Source organism: Dermochelys coriacea, chromosome 3 (genome assembly GCF_009764565.3).
Source record: "Dermochelys coriacea isolate rDerCor1 chromosome 3, rDerCor1.pri.v4, whole genome shotgun sequence".
Classification (NCBI taxonomy): domain Eukaryota; kingdom Metazoa; phylum Chordata; order Testudines; family Dermochelyidae; genus Dermochelys; species Dermochelys coriacea.
The window spans coordinates 158,930,855-158,948,988 of NC_050070.1; the positions used below are offsets into that span (position 1 = coordinate 158,930,855).

General features: G+C 39.9%; 1 protein-coding gene across 1 annotated transcript in view; it reads left to right on the forward strand.

Annotated features, from left to right (window-relative positions):
• Positions 1-18,134, forward strand: part of CDC42BPA (CDC42 binding protein kinase alpha) — a 328,701-nt gene that overhangs the window by 128,593 nt on the left and 181,974 nt on the right. Inside the window, 1 exon segment of the mRNA XM_043511659.1 lies at positions 4,935-5,083. Coding sequence (XP_043367594.1) covers positions 4,935-5,083 — 149 coding nt within the window.

Here is an 18,134-nt window from a genome sequence, read left to right on the forward strand (position 1 = left end):
TTTTAAGCATTTTTTTCTGTTTTGATTGATGTAAATTTTCACAGTTGTGGGAAATTATGGAGGAGGGTCTGAAAATAATTATTTAATGAGAGTAGATGATGAGATTCAAAAAGTTAGCTTTATAACAGTTAAAATACAAATTGTCATGATCATGTCAAAATATACAAACTCTGCATTCTCGAGCAGCATTTTTCTTTCTTTTCCTGTCTGTAAATTTCTGTTGTTAAGGAGGAAATATTTTTTGTCAATTTGTGTGTGTGTGTGGGTGGACAGCAAAATTGATGTTTACAGACATTTGCCAATAACAATCTAATCCTAGCAATAACTAAAGCATGGATGGATGAAAGCAAAACCATGACACAGCAAATCAGTTAATAATCATCACATTCTGTATACAACCACTTCAGTTTTTAAAAAATATTACCTGGAAGGCTATCCGATATTACACATCTCATTTGGAGGTGAGGGATAGCTCAGTGGTTTGAGCATTGGCCTGCTAAACCCAGGGTTGTGAATTCAATCCTTGAGGGGGCCATTTAGGGATCTGGGGCAAAAAAATTGGGGATTGGTCCTACTTTGAGTAGGGGGTTGGACTAGATGACCTCCTGAGGTCCCTTCCAATCCTGATATTCTATGATTTCACTGGGATTTTTCAGAGCAGTGGTGACCATAGCTTATTTGCCTTGTGTAAGGCATGCTGGCAAGACATCTTTCAGCATAGTAGGATTGCAACTCAATGACAGACAGCAACACAGTAACATTTTGATTATCAATATTTTGAAGACTTTGTGCAAAGACTTTATTCATTTCTCCACAACAATTGGTAAATTTAAAAATGGTTCCCAGGAGAATGTCACAATATGCTGTTTCAAGTTGTTACAGTCAGTGGAGTTCTAAAACACAGGATCCAAAACTACTTTTCTTTTCAGCAGAATCTGTTTCCTCTTCAAACAGGGTCTAAAAACATTCAACAAAAAAATCTTAAGGATGACCAAATATAGAGGGGTAAAAGTTATTCCTCACAGATGTAGACTCTAATGTTGGGGAGATCCCCCTCTCCCAGTCCCTTGCTCACCTCTTAGTCGGGCAAGGCACAAGATTCCCCACCTGTCCTGAGTTCCCCTGCCAAATTATTCTGGTTTTGGCAATTATTTTGTCCTATTTTAAAATGTTTTTCATTCCTCTGTTGCTGTTCAAAAGACACACACACACACACACACACACACACACACACACACACACACACACACACACACACACACACACACACACACACACACACACACACACACACACACACACACACACACACACACACACACACACACACACACAAAGGAAAAATGACTTCCTATGAAGGAACATCCATGAAACTGACTATCCACAAAATGTTGGCATTGAAGTTAGAAATAGGCAAATTGAAAATATACAGCACCATACCTTTGTGCTATATTACTCCTACATCATTATATCCTACTGTAAGACAGATGATTGGAAATGTGGATATACACTATTTTCCTTGAAAATAGAAAAATAGTAAATAAAGGAATGAACGTGAGAAAGAGACCTTCAGGTATTATTGTGAATTTTGGTGGAAAATGTGATCAATTAATTAGTCTTTCATCATGATGATCAAGGTTATATTATCGTAATGTGCTTTCTGTAATAGATTGAAAAGTTTGGTCCTATGCAGATTATCCAGACCATTTTCAAACCCAGCTGGATGTTTTTCCAGGGGGACCCATACTGTTAGCAATCTTTGTCAGCCATAAATAGTTTTCCTAGCCTCAACAAGTCCAGATAGTCTAATTACACACTGTGTGTGGAACAGTCCGAATTTGCCTCAGAGTTTCACAGGAAAGGTTTCGTCATGCCATCTGGAGTGGCTCATGAGTGAGAGTTCCAAACTCAGGCAGACTGTCCAGGAACAGGACACAAACCCCAAACTGGTTGTATGTTCTATAATTAGATTTCACCAAACAAAATAACAAGTGTGAACTCCTAAAGGACTATAATAGCCTTAACATGGAGTCACAGACACTACTCTTAGTCTGTCTTGCCACACAGGCAAGTTTGTCTCTGTGATAGATGGTCCCTTCCATCAAAAATCATAACAATATTCAGGTTACTCCCAGTACCAAAAAGACCAGTCTCTTACCCCAAGTCAACTGTATTTCAGCTCTTAAACCAAAGAAAATTCTTGTAGCCTATACTGTAATAAATTATCAAAAGATTTATTAACTAGGAAAAAGAAATGTTATTTGCAAGGTTAAAGCAGATAAATAATGTCGTCTTAGATTTCAAAAGATAATATAGAATTTACTTATTATAGAAGTTTCTATGTCCTTTAGAGCTAACCCAAACTAAACACAGTTGGAGATCCCTTGCTTATGCCTAGAAATCTCTGCCTCTCCGAGATCAAGCAGTATAGGGATAACCAAATTTCTTCTTAACAGGCACTTTTATTGCCTTCCCCCAGGGCTCATGCTGTGATGGAACGAGAGCTTATGCACATAACTTCTGTTGTTGGGGAGGAGATAACACTTCTTGTGGTAAACTAGCATTTTACACTTGGTAATGCTTCTCTCTTCACTGTGGGGGATTTACAGTCTTAGCAAACATTTTCATAGTTACAGAGCAAACATTTAAACATTGCCTTATAAATCGGATATAGATACTATAAGTAGGATTAACACATGCAGCATCCTACAAGCACTTGGTAAAGTCTAAACAAAAAACCATTCTTATAATTCTAATATCTATTTTAAGAATAGGTAAGCCAGTCTGGTTTCCAGCTGTGCATTTGTCAGTATTCAGTGCGGCCTGGGGCCCTGGCAAGAGCAGGCACTGGGTCTGCCAGCGTCACAGACATTATAAGGGTTTTTTAGCAACAGTGATGGACAGTGCCAGTTTTGTTTGTTCAGCTGCTGATGAAATTCCAGAAAATAAGGCTTTTTTTTTCTTTTCCCATTTTGCCTTTTCAGTTGCTATGCCTGAGTCCAGAATCTTAGAGCTTCTCTACATGGAAGCAGTAAAGACTACGGAAGTATGAACTGTAGAGTGCATTAACATGTTGCACTCTAACTGCCCTCTGTAAAACCTGCTGGCGTAAACTAAAAGGCACCTAGTTTGTGTTGATGCTACCATCAACATGAATTAGGCATCTTTTTGTTCTCACCAGCGGGGTGTACAACAAGTAGTTGGGGTGCAACATGTTAGAGCACTCCACAATTCACACCCCAGTAGTCCTCACCATGTTGCTATATAGACAAGCCCTTGGAGGACTTTTTCAATTACAGAAAAATAATACCAGAATACCAAGAAAAATAAGGTACTCATAGTCTCAAAAGTTTTTACCTTATTTGATCTGTTTCAGGTCATCTTGATCATATATTTGAATGCATTTTCAGAGTTTAGTTTGCATAATATAGGAAAATAGAGAGGGGTTATGGTCTCTCAAAATCTATGATCACCACATCCAGTTGCAATCATATTTTATGTTTCATTGGGAAACATTTACTTAACTTTAAATCAGTAAACTCAAAAATTGCTTTTCTCTGTGATTGAAATTACAAAATGGTAATCCCTTCCACTGTCTGTGGATATTCTACCAGGAGCCAGTACTATGAACAGGGAATCTGTTGGTCCTTCCCCATCCCAAGACTGGTTTAAGGTAAAGCATTTATTTTTCTGGTTTCAGAGTGGAACCTGTGTTTAGTCTGTATCTGCAAAAACAACGAGGAGTACTTGTGACACCTTAGAGACTAACAAATTTATTTGGCCATAAGCTTTCATGGGCTAAAACCCACTTCATCAGATGCATGGAGTGGAAAATACAGTAGACGGGTGTATATACACAGTACATGAAAAGATGGGAGTTGCCTTACCAATTGGGGGGTCAGTGCTAACGAGACAATTCAATTAAAGTGGAAGTGGGCTATTCTCAACAGTAGAATACCAAGGGAGAAAAAATCACTTTTATAGCGGTAATGAGGCTAATGTAATCAGGATGGCCCATTTCAAACAGTTGACAAGAAGTTGTGAGTAACAACAGGGGGAAATTTAGTTTTTTGTAGTGACCCATCCACTCCCAGTCTTTATTCAGGCCTAATTTGATGGTGTCCAGTTTGCAAATTAATTCCAGTTCTGAAGTTTCTCATTGGAATCTGTTTTTGAAAATTTTTTTTTGTTGAAGAATTGCCACTTTTAAGACTGTTGTTGAGTGTTCAGGGAGATTGAAGTGTTCTCCGATTGTTCTCTTGAATGTTATAATTCTTGACGTCTGATTTGTGTCCATTTATTCTTTTGTGTAGAGACTGCCTGGTTTGGCCAATGTACATGGCAGAGGGGCATTATTGGTACATGAAGGCATATATCACATTGGTAGATGTGCAGGAAGAAACTGCGTCAAACTAGAGGAAATGTGTGGCCCCTAAATAAGATCCCATGCTAACCCAACTTTTTTTTTTCAGTTATATTTTTTAATACTTTAAGACTTTTGTATTCCATTTAAGGAGATTTTTATAACTAGAGAAACTGAGAGATCTTAATTTCATAATCTTGTCTGTTTGATTCTGGAATGGTGAACCAGACAGACACTTTCCCTGTCTTGTTGTTTAATTTATTTGGACATAGGTAAATATGAAATCTTTACAAAAAAAGATTTGCTAAAAACAAGTTTATGGTTTGCAGGATAATACGGAATGTCAAAGGTTATTTGAAAAGGTACATTTATGAAGGCTATTTTTTAAAAAAATGCTTCTTTTAATGTTTTGTCACCATTTTAAGAAAATGTCATGAAGAGCACTTCAGTGGTGTCTAAAGTATTAATAATTGTCTGCCGTTCTTTAGCTATACTTGGATTGTATTGGTCTTTGAGTCGTGTAAACAGTTTTTTTTTCTTTGTCTCTCCCACCCATCCCCCTTACTCATAGTACCTGGTTATGGATTACTATGTTGGAGGAGATCTGCTCACTCTGCTCAGCAAGTTTGAGGACAGGTTACCTGAAGATATGGCTCGTTTTTATTTGGCTGAAATGGTGATGGCGATTGATTCTGTACATCAGTTACACTACGTCCACAGGTAAGGAAATCCAGCACTGAAATACAGAGATGACTTTAACACTGCATTATGGACCACTTCCTGCAGTTCTAACTTCACCAAATTCCTGTTGAAGTTAAGGGGAGTTTTACCTGAGGGCAAGATTTTGCTTTAGTGGTCAGAGTGGGTGCAACTGGCAAATATTGAATGTAATGGTGACCACTGTATATGCGGCTTCATTTTTTGGATGTTCAGAACTGTTGCCAGGCTTGTTCAACAAGCTTAAAGATATTTCTCGAAAAAATCTTTGTCATTGGCATCTTCTAAATCAACGTGCGTGTTTTTATTTGTTAAATATATATCTTTCACAAAATATGGCTGCTGTGTGATTTGCTAACTTGGACACCAGGCATCTGTGCAGATTCCTGGAGGGTGGGTCACATTGCAGGATCAGGTCTTATGCTTGGAATGTGTCTCTTGATTAGTTTCTTCTGTGCATAAATATTTCAAAGCACAAAATTAAGTGTTGGAATTTTTATTTTTTTTAATATTTTTTTTTAAGTTTTGTTTTGGATTTGGTAACATTTCTAGCAATCAACTGCTGATGGCTTTATGGTAGTGACTAAGTTATTTGTGCAAATAACTGAAAGCATTTGAACTTAATTTAAAGGTAATGTCAGATGTGGTGCATTAGTTTGATGTATAAAAATGGCTCATTCCTGCCATTGCTTTTAACACAGTGCTCTTGCTGACTTCAGTAACAGCTTCATAATGATGGCAGGGGTAGTTCCAAAATGATAGTAGGATACTGCCTAAAGAGAGCGAGTGGGTTGTCCAAAATGACTCAACATTGAGCTAACTTTGCTCCCATTGAAGTTAATAGTAAAACTCCCCTGGGCTTCAGTTGGAGCAGAGTTAAGTTAACTACATATAAGCCCTTTTGAAAATTCCACCCAAGACTCCTTTTGAGCACAAGCAACACTAGTGATTGTTTGGCCATTTGTATTGGCCTGATCTCCTCTCCAGAAGTGATCACAAGGTTGCCCTTGGGATCCAGTTCAGTTTAGCATGAGTTTGGTATGAAGAAATGTCCTAATGATTGATTTTATTTTGATTTGAGGTTGGTCTTCATGAAAGGGTACTAGCTAGGAGCACCTTGTGATTTTACGTTGGTAAGCTCTGATTTGTCTTGCTTAAGCATTGAATTAGGCATCATTGGAATTGGGGTTTGTCAGGTTCCTCATTTCTCATGTGAAATGTGTTTGAAGTCTTGTGACTCACCATCTCCAGAGGAGAAAAGAGCTGGTTGTTCTGTCAACAGACTGAATTTATGTGGAAAGGAGCTCTTTGTGAAACTTCCTAATGGAAAAGACCCATCAGAAGTATCTTATTTATGATATTTGTGAATTCATATGATTTCAAGTGTGTGTCTTTGAGAAGGTATGTATTCTTAAATCATTTTGCACCTGATCCAGAGCTCATTGAAGTTGATAGAAAGACTGCCATTGACTTCAATGGGCTTTGGATCAGGCTTTTAAAAAGTAACTTGTGTGTGAATTGTTGAGCCTGCTGACTGACTATTTTTGATGGCAGTGAAAGAGCATTTCAGATGGTAGCTAGGCTGCTAAACTTCTTCTCTTAAGTCTGCCTGTAGAGTAGCTACAGTTCTCAGAAAAATAATTGAAGACGTTTCTTTCAGAAGACAATCTTGTCATTCTTGTACTTGTAATACATAATGTACAACATAGGTGACATTTCCATTTTCAAATTGTGTATGTCCCCAATGTTAAATTTGTTTGCATGTGAACTTGTGATACACAATTAAATGGCATCCTATAGGAGCTTTACAGCAACAGAACTGTTAGATTTGAAGATAGATGCTTGTAGGAATCAGTATATGAACATAGGTTTGAGTTGCAGCCGTGTTAGTCTGTATTCACAAAAAAGAAAAGGAGTACTTGTGGCACCTTAGAGACTAACAAATTTATTTGAGCATAAGCTTTTGTGAGCTACAGCTCACTTCATCGGAATGCATCCGATGAAGTGAGCTGTAGCTCACGAAAGCTTATGCTCAAATAAATTTGTTAGTCTCTAAGGTGCCACAAGTACTCCTTTTCTTTTTTGTATGGACATATTAACTTACCCATACTTATTTCAAAATAGACTCCCAGTCCTTTTGTATTATTATTTTGCAGCTTTGCCAGTTAGCTGCATGTAGCATATTCATAAATCTTCTCTTTAAGGTCAGTCCAAAAACGACACTTTTTATAATTCAAATAGAAGTAACACAAAGTGTGTTTATAAGGAAAAAAGCTTTTTGCAAAGATGAAAAATTCAAAAGGGCCTTGAGTAAGTGTTAACTGATCAGCCTTTGAAATGTGATCCATTTCCCTGTTACTTTATTGAGATGTTTGCAGCTGTTACAGCAGAAGAAAGGAAAACATTTGTAAGTGCCAGCAGTGCTCTTTCCTGAAAGAATAACCCTGGTGGCCTCCTCCTTTGGCGAGGGGGAAATATTGTTGTGGGAGGTCGAGGGCAGGGGAAAGGCAAAAGAGAACAAATATTAATAGAAAGTGATAATGTAATATCTGTTGTGCCAATACTTCTGATGGATAGGCAGTATGCATAGGGATTTGAACTGTGTTAGTAGCTGGTGAATTAGAAACATTATATTTCATACATCTTTCTTTCAAGGTTATTTTGCTATCAAGATTCAGAACTCTACAGGGTTTGAATATTTAGTCTTGCTTTTTTGGTGTCCCAGTTCTTTCAGGACAGATTTTCACATTGACCACAACTAGTCTCATAGTCTGTGATAAGAGCACTTCCCCCTCCTGCCTATATTTCTTGTATACTTTTTTTATCCTTCTTCCTCTCCCTTTTATCTTTATCCTTCATCCATTCCAGTCTTTTCTACTGTTCAGTAATTGCTTTTGTATTCTAGCTGTAGAAGAGTGAAGTTTTTCTGGAGAATGGTGTTGATCACCATGATAGTTATCCTGCAAGATAACCCAAGAGTTTCACTCAAGCCATTGTTGACCTTCCAAAATGGACTGTCAGGAGAGCTTATGGACATGAAACACAAGCAACCTTAGAACTATGCGCCTCTGAAACTATAAACTATTGCAGAACTCCTCAGCTTTGTGTTGCTGTGCTGCAAACCCTTAGGCAATTTCTGAGCGGGCATTGCTGGATTGCAGAACCCTTATTTGGAAGGCTGTAAAGTCTAGAGAATGGTAGGTGTTAACTAACGTATAGCTAGCGTGTGTGTGTGTATCTGCACTATATATGTATATATGGTGCAGATAGACAAGTGTGTATATATGCTAGCGCACTCTCTCTCTAAACATCTGAAAAGAGCTGCGTTCAAACTTACATGATGATATTTCACTTCTGCTCATGGATTTCAAGAACAAATTGTGAAGTGTGTTACCCATTTGTTTTAGCAATCTTATAAATTCTAATAATCATTAAACTGCATTTTCTAGTAATACATAGGTTAACTACTTTATTCTTGGTGCAAGTCACTGATGCGTTTTGCATTAACCAATGGCACTGAGAGCTCCATGACTGACTCTGAAAAGATTACTTTATATGAATTACCTTTAATTGAACATGGTTGCATATATACTTCTTGCCTGATTGTGCAGCCCTTACTCAAATAAGACTTCCTTGGGAGCTCATGTAAGGACTGTGTTTACTAGTGGTACCTATTTAATTTATTAGTTTTAAAAAAAGTATTAAATTATGTTCTTTTGGTAGTAAGCCAAGGTTGAATATTGCCTTGTGCCATTTGTGTGTAAGCTGTACTTTCCTGTACAGTATATGGTTTTACTTGTAGACAACAGAAACACTGTAAAGTAAGAGGAAAATGAAAAGGATCATAGCATCTTCATTATGTTTCTGGTGAAATTTCTCAACCTGTATTAATGCTAGTTTGGTTTTAAAAGGTTTTTCTGTTTCCACTGTGATTAGGAGTAAATCATTCCCTTTCATATGTATTGCAAGGCTCTGCTTCCATGAATCATTGAGAGTTTGACCCTAACCCATATCTAAACAATCTTTGTCTTGAATTAGGTAGTTAGTCTTCATTACTGTACGTACAGCAATATGGCTGACATCATGTCACGAACACATGGAATTAGTGTCTCTTTTTCCTGTGAGATTTTAAACTAGCCTTTTGCTTAAATTAATGCCGAGCCATTGACTATTGGTTGACTTGAATTATTTAAATCCACATACTACAGTAATATATATCAAAGATTTCACTTGAGGATAGATGTTACTTTTGATGATGCTCTTTACCTGGGTTTAAAGACTGCTATGTACAGTTAGAGACAGGGCAGTGCTGTAATCCAACCTTTTGTATATTCCATGAACCATCTCCTGATCCTGCAGGAGAATAGTAATATAGGTGATCATCCTGAGTACAAAGGACATAAATCTCTGCCTTCTCTTGTGTTTAACACATGTCAGCAGCCTTTTTACACTGAATAACATTCAGGAATTTGTGAGTGATTGTGTTTTGCATTTTTTTTAAAAATCCACTCACTTGATACTGGCCTAAAAACAAAATAAAAATATCTGTCCATTAATATTGCATGATAATATTCATTTGCTAATACTTTGTTTTTATTTCACTCGGCATTTCCCTGCTGCTAGTTTATATTTTTTGATAAATTATTATAGTCACATAATCTGAGACTCCACTACAAAATGGAAAGGGTCCTATTCTAAACTAAGCAATGGCAAAGGTTAAAACCATAATTCAAGTGTATCCTCCTTAGTTTGTGCTAATTTATGGATGCTTATTGGGTGGCCTGCAGAAGCCTTTTACTGTATGTAGATAGAAGTTCAGAAGCCAGTTTAGCAGTTGCTAAAACAGATTCATAAAGTTAATGGATACTTTCATAATAGCAATAACAATTAATTTTATTTCTAGAGCTTTTCTTCCCTTTGCACTCAAGCTGTTTTGCAACAATTCATATTAGAACCATACAGTATGTAGAAATGTGTTCAAACTTTTTCTATAGTAACTTGCCAAGAAGTGAAAGTTTCTTTTTAAGAGAAATGTTCTTCACTGTAGGTGGTTAAAGCTCCCCTTGAAGAATAGCTATTATCCCTTGGTCCCAATTCAGCACTTGAATTATGCATGTATATTCCACTGACTGCACTGAGAGCTCTCTGAATGTACCCAATGGGACTTCCATTGAAGAGTTTGACATCTTAAATTGGAGTTTTTGAACAATAAAACCTTTCATTTAATTGCAAAACCACAGTTCTGGTTCCAAGGATAAACTAAAAAAACCTTTAAAATTGATATTTTTTAAATAGCAAAACAAGATAACTGTGTTGCTTAGTGATGAGAGAAGAGAAGAGGACTCGTTTTTGGGTTCTTTTTCAGCTCTTCTAATGACTTGCAGTTTGACCATGAGTGAGTAACTTAAACTCTCTGTCAATAAGCTTACTTTTCTGAGAAGTAAATATGATAACACTGAAAAATATTATAAAGGAGTGTTGATGATGATGTACTTTAAATCTTCAAAGGGTTACACTATGTAAACATGACTGACAACTAAGCCATTCTTTAGAGAGAAACAATAGCTTATAGATTTTTAGAATGTCTGTTCTTCCATCACTTAAGTTTGTTGGACAGAAATTCAGCCTTGTTTGTTACTCCTCTTGGGGCCAAATTGTGTCGTCAGATGCCTCTACATGATGAAGATCATTAGGAATTTTTTATGCATACAAACCCAAAATTTGGGTCCACGACTAGACATTTTTGCATTGTTTGATCCCTCTTCTCTGAGCTCAAATTTCAAAAGTAACTAAAGCTAGATTCTGTTAAATAGGAATGTTTTTGTGTCACCAATCAGCTTTGTATATAGCTTCTGTGAGATTTAGGCTAGACAATCTACAAAAAATAGATGTCTGTTGTTTGCAGCAAGGATATCTTTTGGGGGTGGAGATGGGGGGAGGTCTACTGTTTTGTATGCTCCTGACACATTAAATCAATGTTGTTTTTTCTAAAACATGGCCGGATGGCTGTCTCTTTAAATTTCCTTTTGCAGTTTTTAGCTCAACTGAATCCTAAAGACTCAATTAAAGTTCATTCATTTATGAAGTTGTGTCACTGACATCCATCAGCTTCCAGCTGATATTTCTAAATGTAATCTGCATGACACTTACCTGGAGTTTGTTTTGTGCCTTTTTAAAACAATGTCTGATAAGGTCTCTGTCTTACGAAGGTGATTTCCTTCCTGCGGGTCTGCTATATGGAAACATTGCAACTTGCTTAATTTTAAGTGTTCAGTTAAGCATCCTTCCTGAATAGGGATGCTTTTCTGAATCAGAGCCTGAGTACTTAGCTCATACATGTCATTTCACTGGCCACATCAGGGCTGATACTGTGAGGTGCTGATCAACTTCTGAGAGGTGCTGAGGGTCCTCAACTCCCAATGACTCTAAAGATAGTTGAGGATTCTCAGCAAGTTAGACATATTGAAATCAAAGCTTTGTTCATTCCTCTTCTTTTGTATTTAAAAATATTTTAGAGCAGAATTCTCTAGCTAGCCACTTCATGCAAAAATCTGGAGTATTTAATATAAAACAGGGTGTCTGGTCTGCAAGGTGAGTGCTCCCTCTCTTCTTGACTTCAAAGAAAGCTCAGAGCAGTCATAACCTTGCAGGCTTGGGCTCAAATTTTTACTTCCATTTGACAATTCTTAACTTTTGTAACTTTTTTTAAGCAACATTAAAAGATCGTATGTCCTTTTTTTCAATCTTACTTTAACACTTCAACTCTTGAACTGTGCTGTACTTCCTGGTGTATAGTGCTATAGGCAGTTAGCTCATATGAGACACTGATGGACTTTTAAAAAGGCAGATGTCCCAAATGGAAATAAAACAGATTTTATTATAACCTTAAAAGTTCAAGCAGAATATGCTCTTTTTATAGATCGAAGAACTTTCCATTTTTAGCTATGAAATTCTTGTGATACTGTTTTCCTTTGTGACTTGTACCTTTATGAAAGTTCTGATACTCGTTAATGTTGTTCCAGAACATAGTTAATTTTGAGTTTTAGAGAACAAGGGCCATGTGCCTAGGAGAAATTCTTTTGACATTTTAAAAGAAGAGCCTTGTGTACGGATACACTGTGCATACACTTCAGTAATACCACCTTCTTGTTTGAGTGATGGTTCCTGTGTGTGTTCCACTAGAGGTACACATACACTCCATGCACCTGAAACTGGAAGATGTTTCATTAGCAAGGTCCCTTGATCTGCACCTACTCTCTTCTTCTCCTTGGGCTCTAAAGCAAGGATACAGGGAACATCTCTCTAGTTCCTTTCTGCCACCAGTGGTCTAAGACGGAACTTCGCTGGCACCCGCAGCTTTAGCTAACGTTCTTTGTTTTATTAGTGTAAATAGTTGTAAATGGTGTTATCCTGATAAAATTCTGATTTCAGTGTTAGGGTTCTTTTTAGTGAATCTTTTAGAGGCTGGGGTACCCCCCCCCCATCTCTCTGTAAAGGTACCTAGAATGTCTATGACCCCAGGATTCAAGACCTGTGTAGTCTGTCCATGGGCGTTCCCAGTTAGCGGTGGCCACAACGCTTGTCTGTGTTGCCTCAAGGAAGCTCATGTCCCCTCCCAGTGTAATATCTAATGGTCCTTTCCTTACTGAATGAATCAGTCCTGTGAGCTCAGACTTCAGATATTCTTGATGGATCACTCAATGAGGCCACAGTTGGACCCTGGCCCATCAGAACCCAGGTACATCAGGCAGAGGCACTGAGAAGTGCCTCTTCAAGCACGATGGCTCTGGCTACTAGACCTCAGAGAGCAGAGTTTAAGGACTCTAGCAGTAAACAAGGCAGACAGGAGGAGGATTAAAAGTAAGCATTCTCACAAGGACAGACATGAGAAACCCCCCTCTAAGTCCTCGTCTAAGAAGATAACTTCTTCCCTGACCCATTTTAAATTGGTGAGACTCTGTGCCATGGTATGGGTTGTGTCAGGAGCTCAAAAGGAACATGTTACTAGTTCCTCAGCACTAGGACCCAAAAGTGCCTCAGGACTGTCATCCACAGAACTGGCAAGACACTTCTCCATACTGGCAAAGCAAAGGAGTGGGTGGATGCTGATTTACATGGGAAGTCCAATTACCTGTGGAGGATCTTCCCTTTAAGGGAAATAACCTATTCAGTGACAATGATTTGAAAGATCCTTATTTCCATGTAGATATCTGCTCCACACACACGAGGTCTCTGCGTTTTACCATTGACCTAGACCATTACCAAAACAGAGTCTTCACAAAGGTAGTAGTAATGGCGGCATGTCTGCATCGTCAGGGTACTTCAGTATTCCCTTACCTGGAAGACTGGCTGCTCACAGGAAAGTCATACCAAGAAGTTCAGGTGACAACTTTATTGCTGCTCTAACTCCTACAATCATTAGGTCTTGAGGTAAATGCAGAAAAGTCCACTTTAGTTCCCACAAAGACTATAGACTTTATTGGGGCGATCCTGGATTCAGTCACAGCCTAACCATACCTACCTCAAGACTGGTTGCAGGCTATGACGGAATTGATCACTCTACCCCAAGTAAGGCCCCGTCATCCTCCTAGGCCACATTGTCTCGGGTACATATGTGATATCATTTGTGAGGCTCCATCTATGATGTCTACAGTAGAGCCCTGCATGGGACTAGTGTAGAGCCCTGCAGTGGGATGAGGGTCCTGCAGGACTGGCTGTCATAATAGCAGTAGCAGTAGGATCAAAGAATAGTCCCATGCAGGGCTCTAGTCTACAGGCATGATTGTGAACATTCTGTGCACCAAGCAAGCACTGTCTGGATAAATTGATCATGCTCCCACACAGAATCTTGCAAATGGTTCCTGTTGTTTACCTGTAACCTTCATATTCAAGTCATGTCAGACAACATAAAAACAGTCTATTGCATCAACAAGCAGCGAGGAGCATTTTCCATCCTTCTGTGCACAGAGGCTTTCAATGCCGGGAATTGATGCCTCCATCACCTTATCACCATCTTGGTGGTGCACCTACCAGAAGTGCAGAACGTTTTGACAGCTTCAGCAGACATTTCTCCAGAGACCACAAGTGGGAACTACACCGCTTGGGAGGGCGCAGTATGTTTCAAGAAGAGGATTCCTGGTGAGGGATCTCTTTGCATCTTCTGAGAACAGGAAAAGCTCAGCCAACTGTTCCTAAGTGGTCCATGGCCACAGCTGCAGAGGGGATACATTTCTTGTCTGGTTTCAGAGTAGCAGTCGTGTTAGTCTGTATACGCAAAAAGAAATGGAGTACTTGTGGCACCTTAGAGACTAACAAATTTATTTGAGCATAAGCTTTCATGAGCTACAGCTCACTTCATCCTCTGCTCAAATAAATTTGTTAGTCTCTAACGTGCCACAAGTACTCCATTTCTTGTCTGGTGATTGGAACCAGTAATTTATATGTTTCTGTCTAGCCCTGTCTTAACACGAGTTCTGAGGAAGATCAGACAAGACAAAGCAACATATCCTCCAGATGGCCATGCGCCCATGCATCCACATTCAGCTCTTGCCAGACCTCTTAACCCGGGACAGAAGCATGGTCCTTCATCCCAACCCAGCATCTCTCCATCTGGCAATTTGATATTTGGACAATGAACTTAAAAAAATCCTGCTTGATTTCTGTACAGCCCATCCTTAGCAACAGCAGAAAAGACACTATAAGGAAATACTGTATAATAAATTGAAAGGTTCTCTGTATGGTGTCAGCACTGCCCTCGTCAGAGGATTCTGAGCTTCCAACTATACTGGTTTACTTCCTCTCTCTGAAAATTACAGGGTTGTCCCTCAGCTCTTTATGAATGTACTTGGCAGCTATTTCACTCTCCCAGTGGATGACTATACAATCTTTGCTCACCTGATTATAGTAAAGTTTTCTGAAGGTCCCAAACCCCCTGCCACAGCCCTGATCTACCTCCTGCCCTCTGAACCCATTGGTCCCAGCCCAGAGCACCCTCCTGCATCCCAAACCCCCCATCCCTGGCCCCACCCCAGAGCCTGCACCCCCAGCCGGAGCCCTCACACCCTTCCCCTGTACCCTAACTCCCAGCCCTGATCCCCCTCCTGCCCTCTGAACCCATTGGTCCCAGCCTGGAGCCCCCTCCTGCATCCCAAACCCCTCATCCCCAACCCTCACCCCTTCCCGCATCCCCACCCCCAAATCCATGGAACGCCATACAAATTCCATACCCTAATGTGGCCCTCAGGCCAAAAAGTTTGCCTACCCCTGTCCTAAGGTTATTCATGACGGAGAAGGAACTGAAGAGGTGGTCAGTCTACCCTGCCCCTTATACTCTTTGTTCAGAGCATGAGAAAGAGAAGGCATAGGCATGGACCAATGGACACTGCTAATGAAACATCTTCTGGTCTGACGCGCAAGGGACCACGCACTCCAGATACTGTACAAGGTAAGTAGTCTTTTCCTGTTCCTTTCACATTTAGCATTGTCACAAATGTGGTGATGTCCTTGTCATGATACACATCCATGTGTGGTAGATAGATGACTGCAGTGATGTGTTTTGACAACTGTTGGAAAAAAGTTTCCATTTTTGTTCTTGTAGTTGATTTTAATAATATTTCAAAAACAAGGTCCTGGATTAAATTGTGGCAGGTCTGAGGGATATCAGTCCCATGATCAGAGGTATTCCATACATAGCAGTGAGGAAGAATCAGAGAAGAAGGGAATTTGGTGCACAGTTAAGTGGTGCCACCCAACTGCCTACTGGAGTGTGTTGGGCTATCTCCCTTGGCATAAAGATCAAGGATGTAGGAGTAGGAGGAAGATGGGTTCAGCCTTGGAGCTGGGGGAAGTAGGTGTAAGGAACATTGGATTAGGCAGGACTGTCAGAAGATGCGAGACTGTATCTGGGGAAGACAAAGGGGCTAGGATGGGAAGAAGAGTCTGTGGGAAGAAAGCTGAAAGCAATTCTGTTTGGGGGGTTATTTCAGATACACGTATACCTGAACCTTGTTTAGCCTTGTCTGATCACAGAAAAGGCTACATGGGGAAAAGACGAAACACATTCTCAAAGAATAAATTAAAATTTCAGGTCTAACTTTCTCTTCAAAACTTAGTTTTTCACATCCTTAACAATATTTATTTATTTTTTGCCTAAGAATATGTACAGCAACGTTTTTGAGACCCATGTACCGCTTACTAAGCTAGAACCTGATCCAGCAAATGACTGCTCATGGATACAATGAAGTCAGTGGGGCTCTATACAAGCTAAATTCTATGCTATTGTCTTAATAATACTTAACATTTGTATATTGCTTTACACGTTCAAAGCAAGTTACAATCATGAATTAATTAATCCTCACTATATCTTTATGATGTAAGGATAAGTATTTTCCCCATTTTATGCATAAGGGAAATAGAGGCAGGCGCGCGCGCGCACACACACACCTGCAGCCCCTTTATGTCAGGCAAAATTGCCCTTAACGCCCCGGCTCACCTTGGAGTTCAGTTCTCCCAGGCACTGCAGAAGACAGCGTGAGGATCCCTCTTAAGCTCTACCATAGGGGACATGGCGTGCTAGGGGCAGTTGAGGTTGGGCTGCACCATTGTGGAGATTTCAGGCAGCACTGTGTGGTCCATCGAGCTGCCATTAATTTAGGTCTCTAGGGCTGTCTAAATTACACCAGAAGTGTCTTCAGCTCCCAGAGCAGCCCAGCATCAGGAGGGTACAAAGGTGGTTTAAATACACCTTAGCTCTCATCTCCTCCTGGGCTGCAACTTCTGTGCCTCTTAGAGGTTCAAGGCCACACAATGACTCATGGCACACATTATATGAATTAAAAGCAGGCTGACTGATCGGGAGTTGTTCTTGGCCCTACGCTAGCAAACATTTTTTATCAGTAACCTGGAAGAAAACATAAAATCATCACTGATAATGTTTGCAGATGACATAAAAATTGGGGAAATGATCAATAATGAAGAGGACAGGTCAGTGATGCAAAGCAATCTGGATCTCTTGGTAAGCTGGGCACAAGCAAACAATATGCATTTTAATTTACAGCTAAATGTAAATGTATATATCTAGGAACAAAGAATGTAGGCCAGACTTTTAGAATGGGCAACTCTATCCTGGGACCCAGTGACACTGAAAAGAAAAAATTGGCAGTTGTGCTGGACAGTCAGCTGAACATGAGCTTCCAGTGTAATGCTGTTGCCAAAGGGCTAATAGGATCCTTGGATGCATAAACAGGAGAATCTGAAGTAGAAAAAGAGGGGTTATTTTATCTCTGTATTTGGCACTTTTGAAACTGCTGCTGGAATAGTGTGTCCAGTTCTGGTGTCCCCAGTTCAAGAGGGATGTTAATAAATTGGAATGGGTTCAGAGAAAAGCCATGAGAAAGATTAGAGGATTAGAAAACATGCCTTACAGTGACAGACTCAAGGAGCTCAGTCTGTTTAGCTTAACAAAGAAAAAATAAAAGTGGTGACTTGATAGGAAAAGTTTGGGCACCACTGCTGTCACACCCCACCTTACCAGTAATGGAATCTGTCCATGCCCCCTTCCATTACAGCACAGTTGGCTCAGCAGAGGGGCTTGTACTGAAGGCAGAGCTGGGGGGCAGTACTGGGGATGGGGGAGAGCCAAGGCTAGAGGCAGAGCTGGCCTGGGGATGGAGAGGGAATGAGAGCAGAGTAGGGGGTGGGTCTGGGCTGGGGCTGCTGGCTGAGCTGGGGACAGAGCAGGGAACAGATTGGAGCTCTGGCTGAGGGGAGAGCTGGGCTGGGGGCAAAGTAGGGTTGTGGTTGGGGGCAGAGCTGGGCTGGGTGGTGCTCCCTCCCTGCCCCCTGAACATTTCTTCATGCCCTCCTGGGAGGGAGGGGGGGCATGCCCTACAGTTTGGGGACCACTGGTCTATAGGTACCTGCATGGGGAACAAATACTTGACAATCAGTTTTTCAATCAAGCAGAGAAATGTATAACGTGATTCAGTGGTTGGAAGCTGGAGCTAGACAAATTTAGACTGGGAATAGGGTATACACTTTTGACAGTTAGGATAAT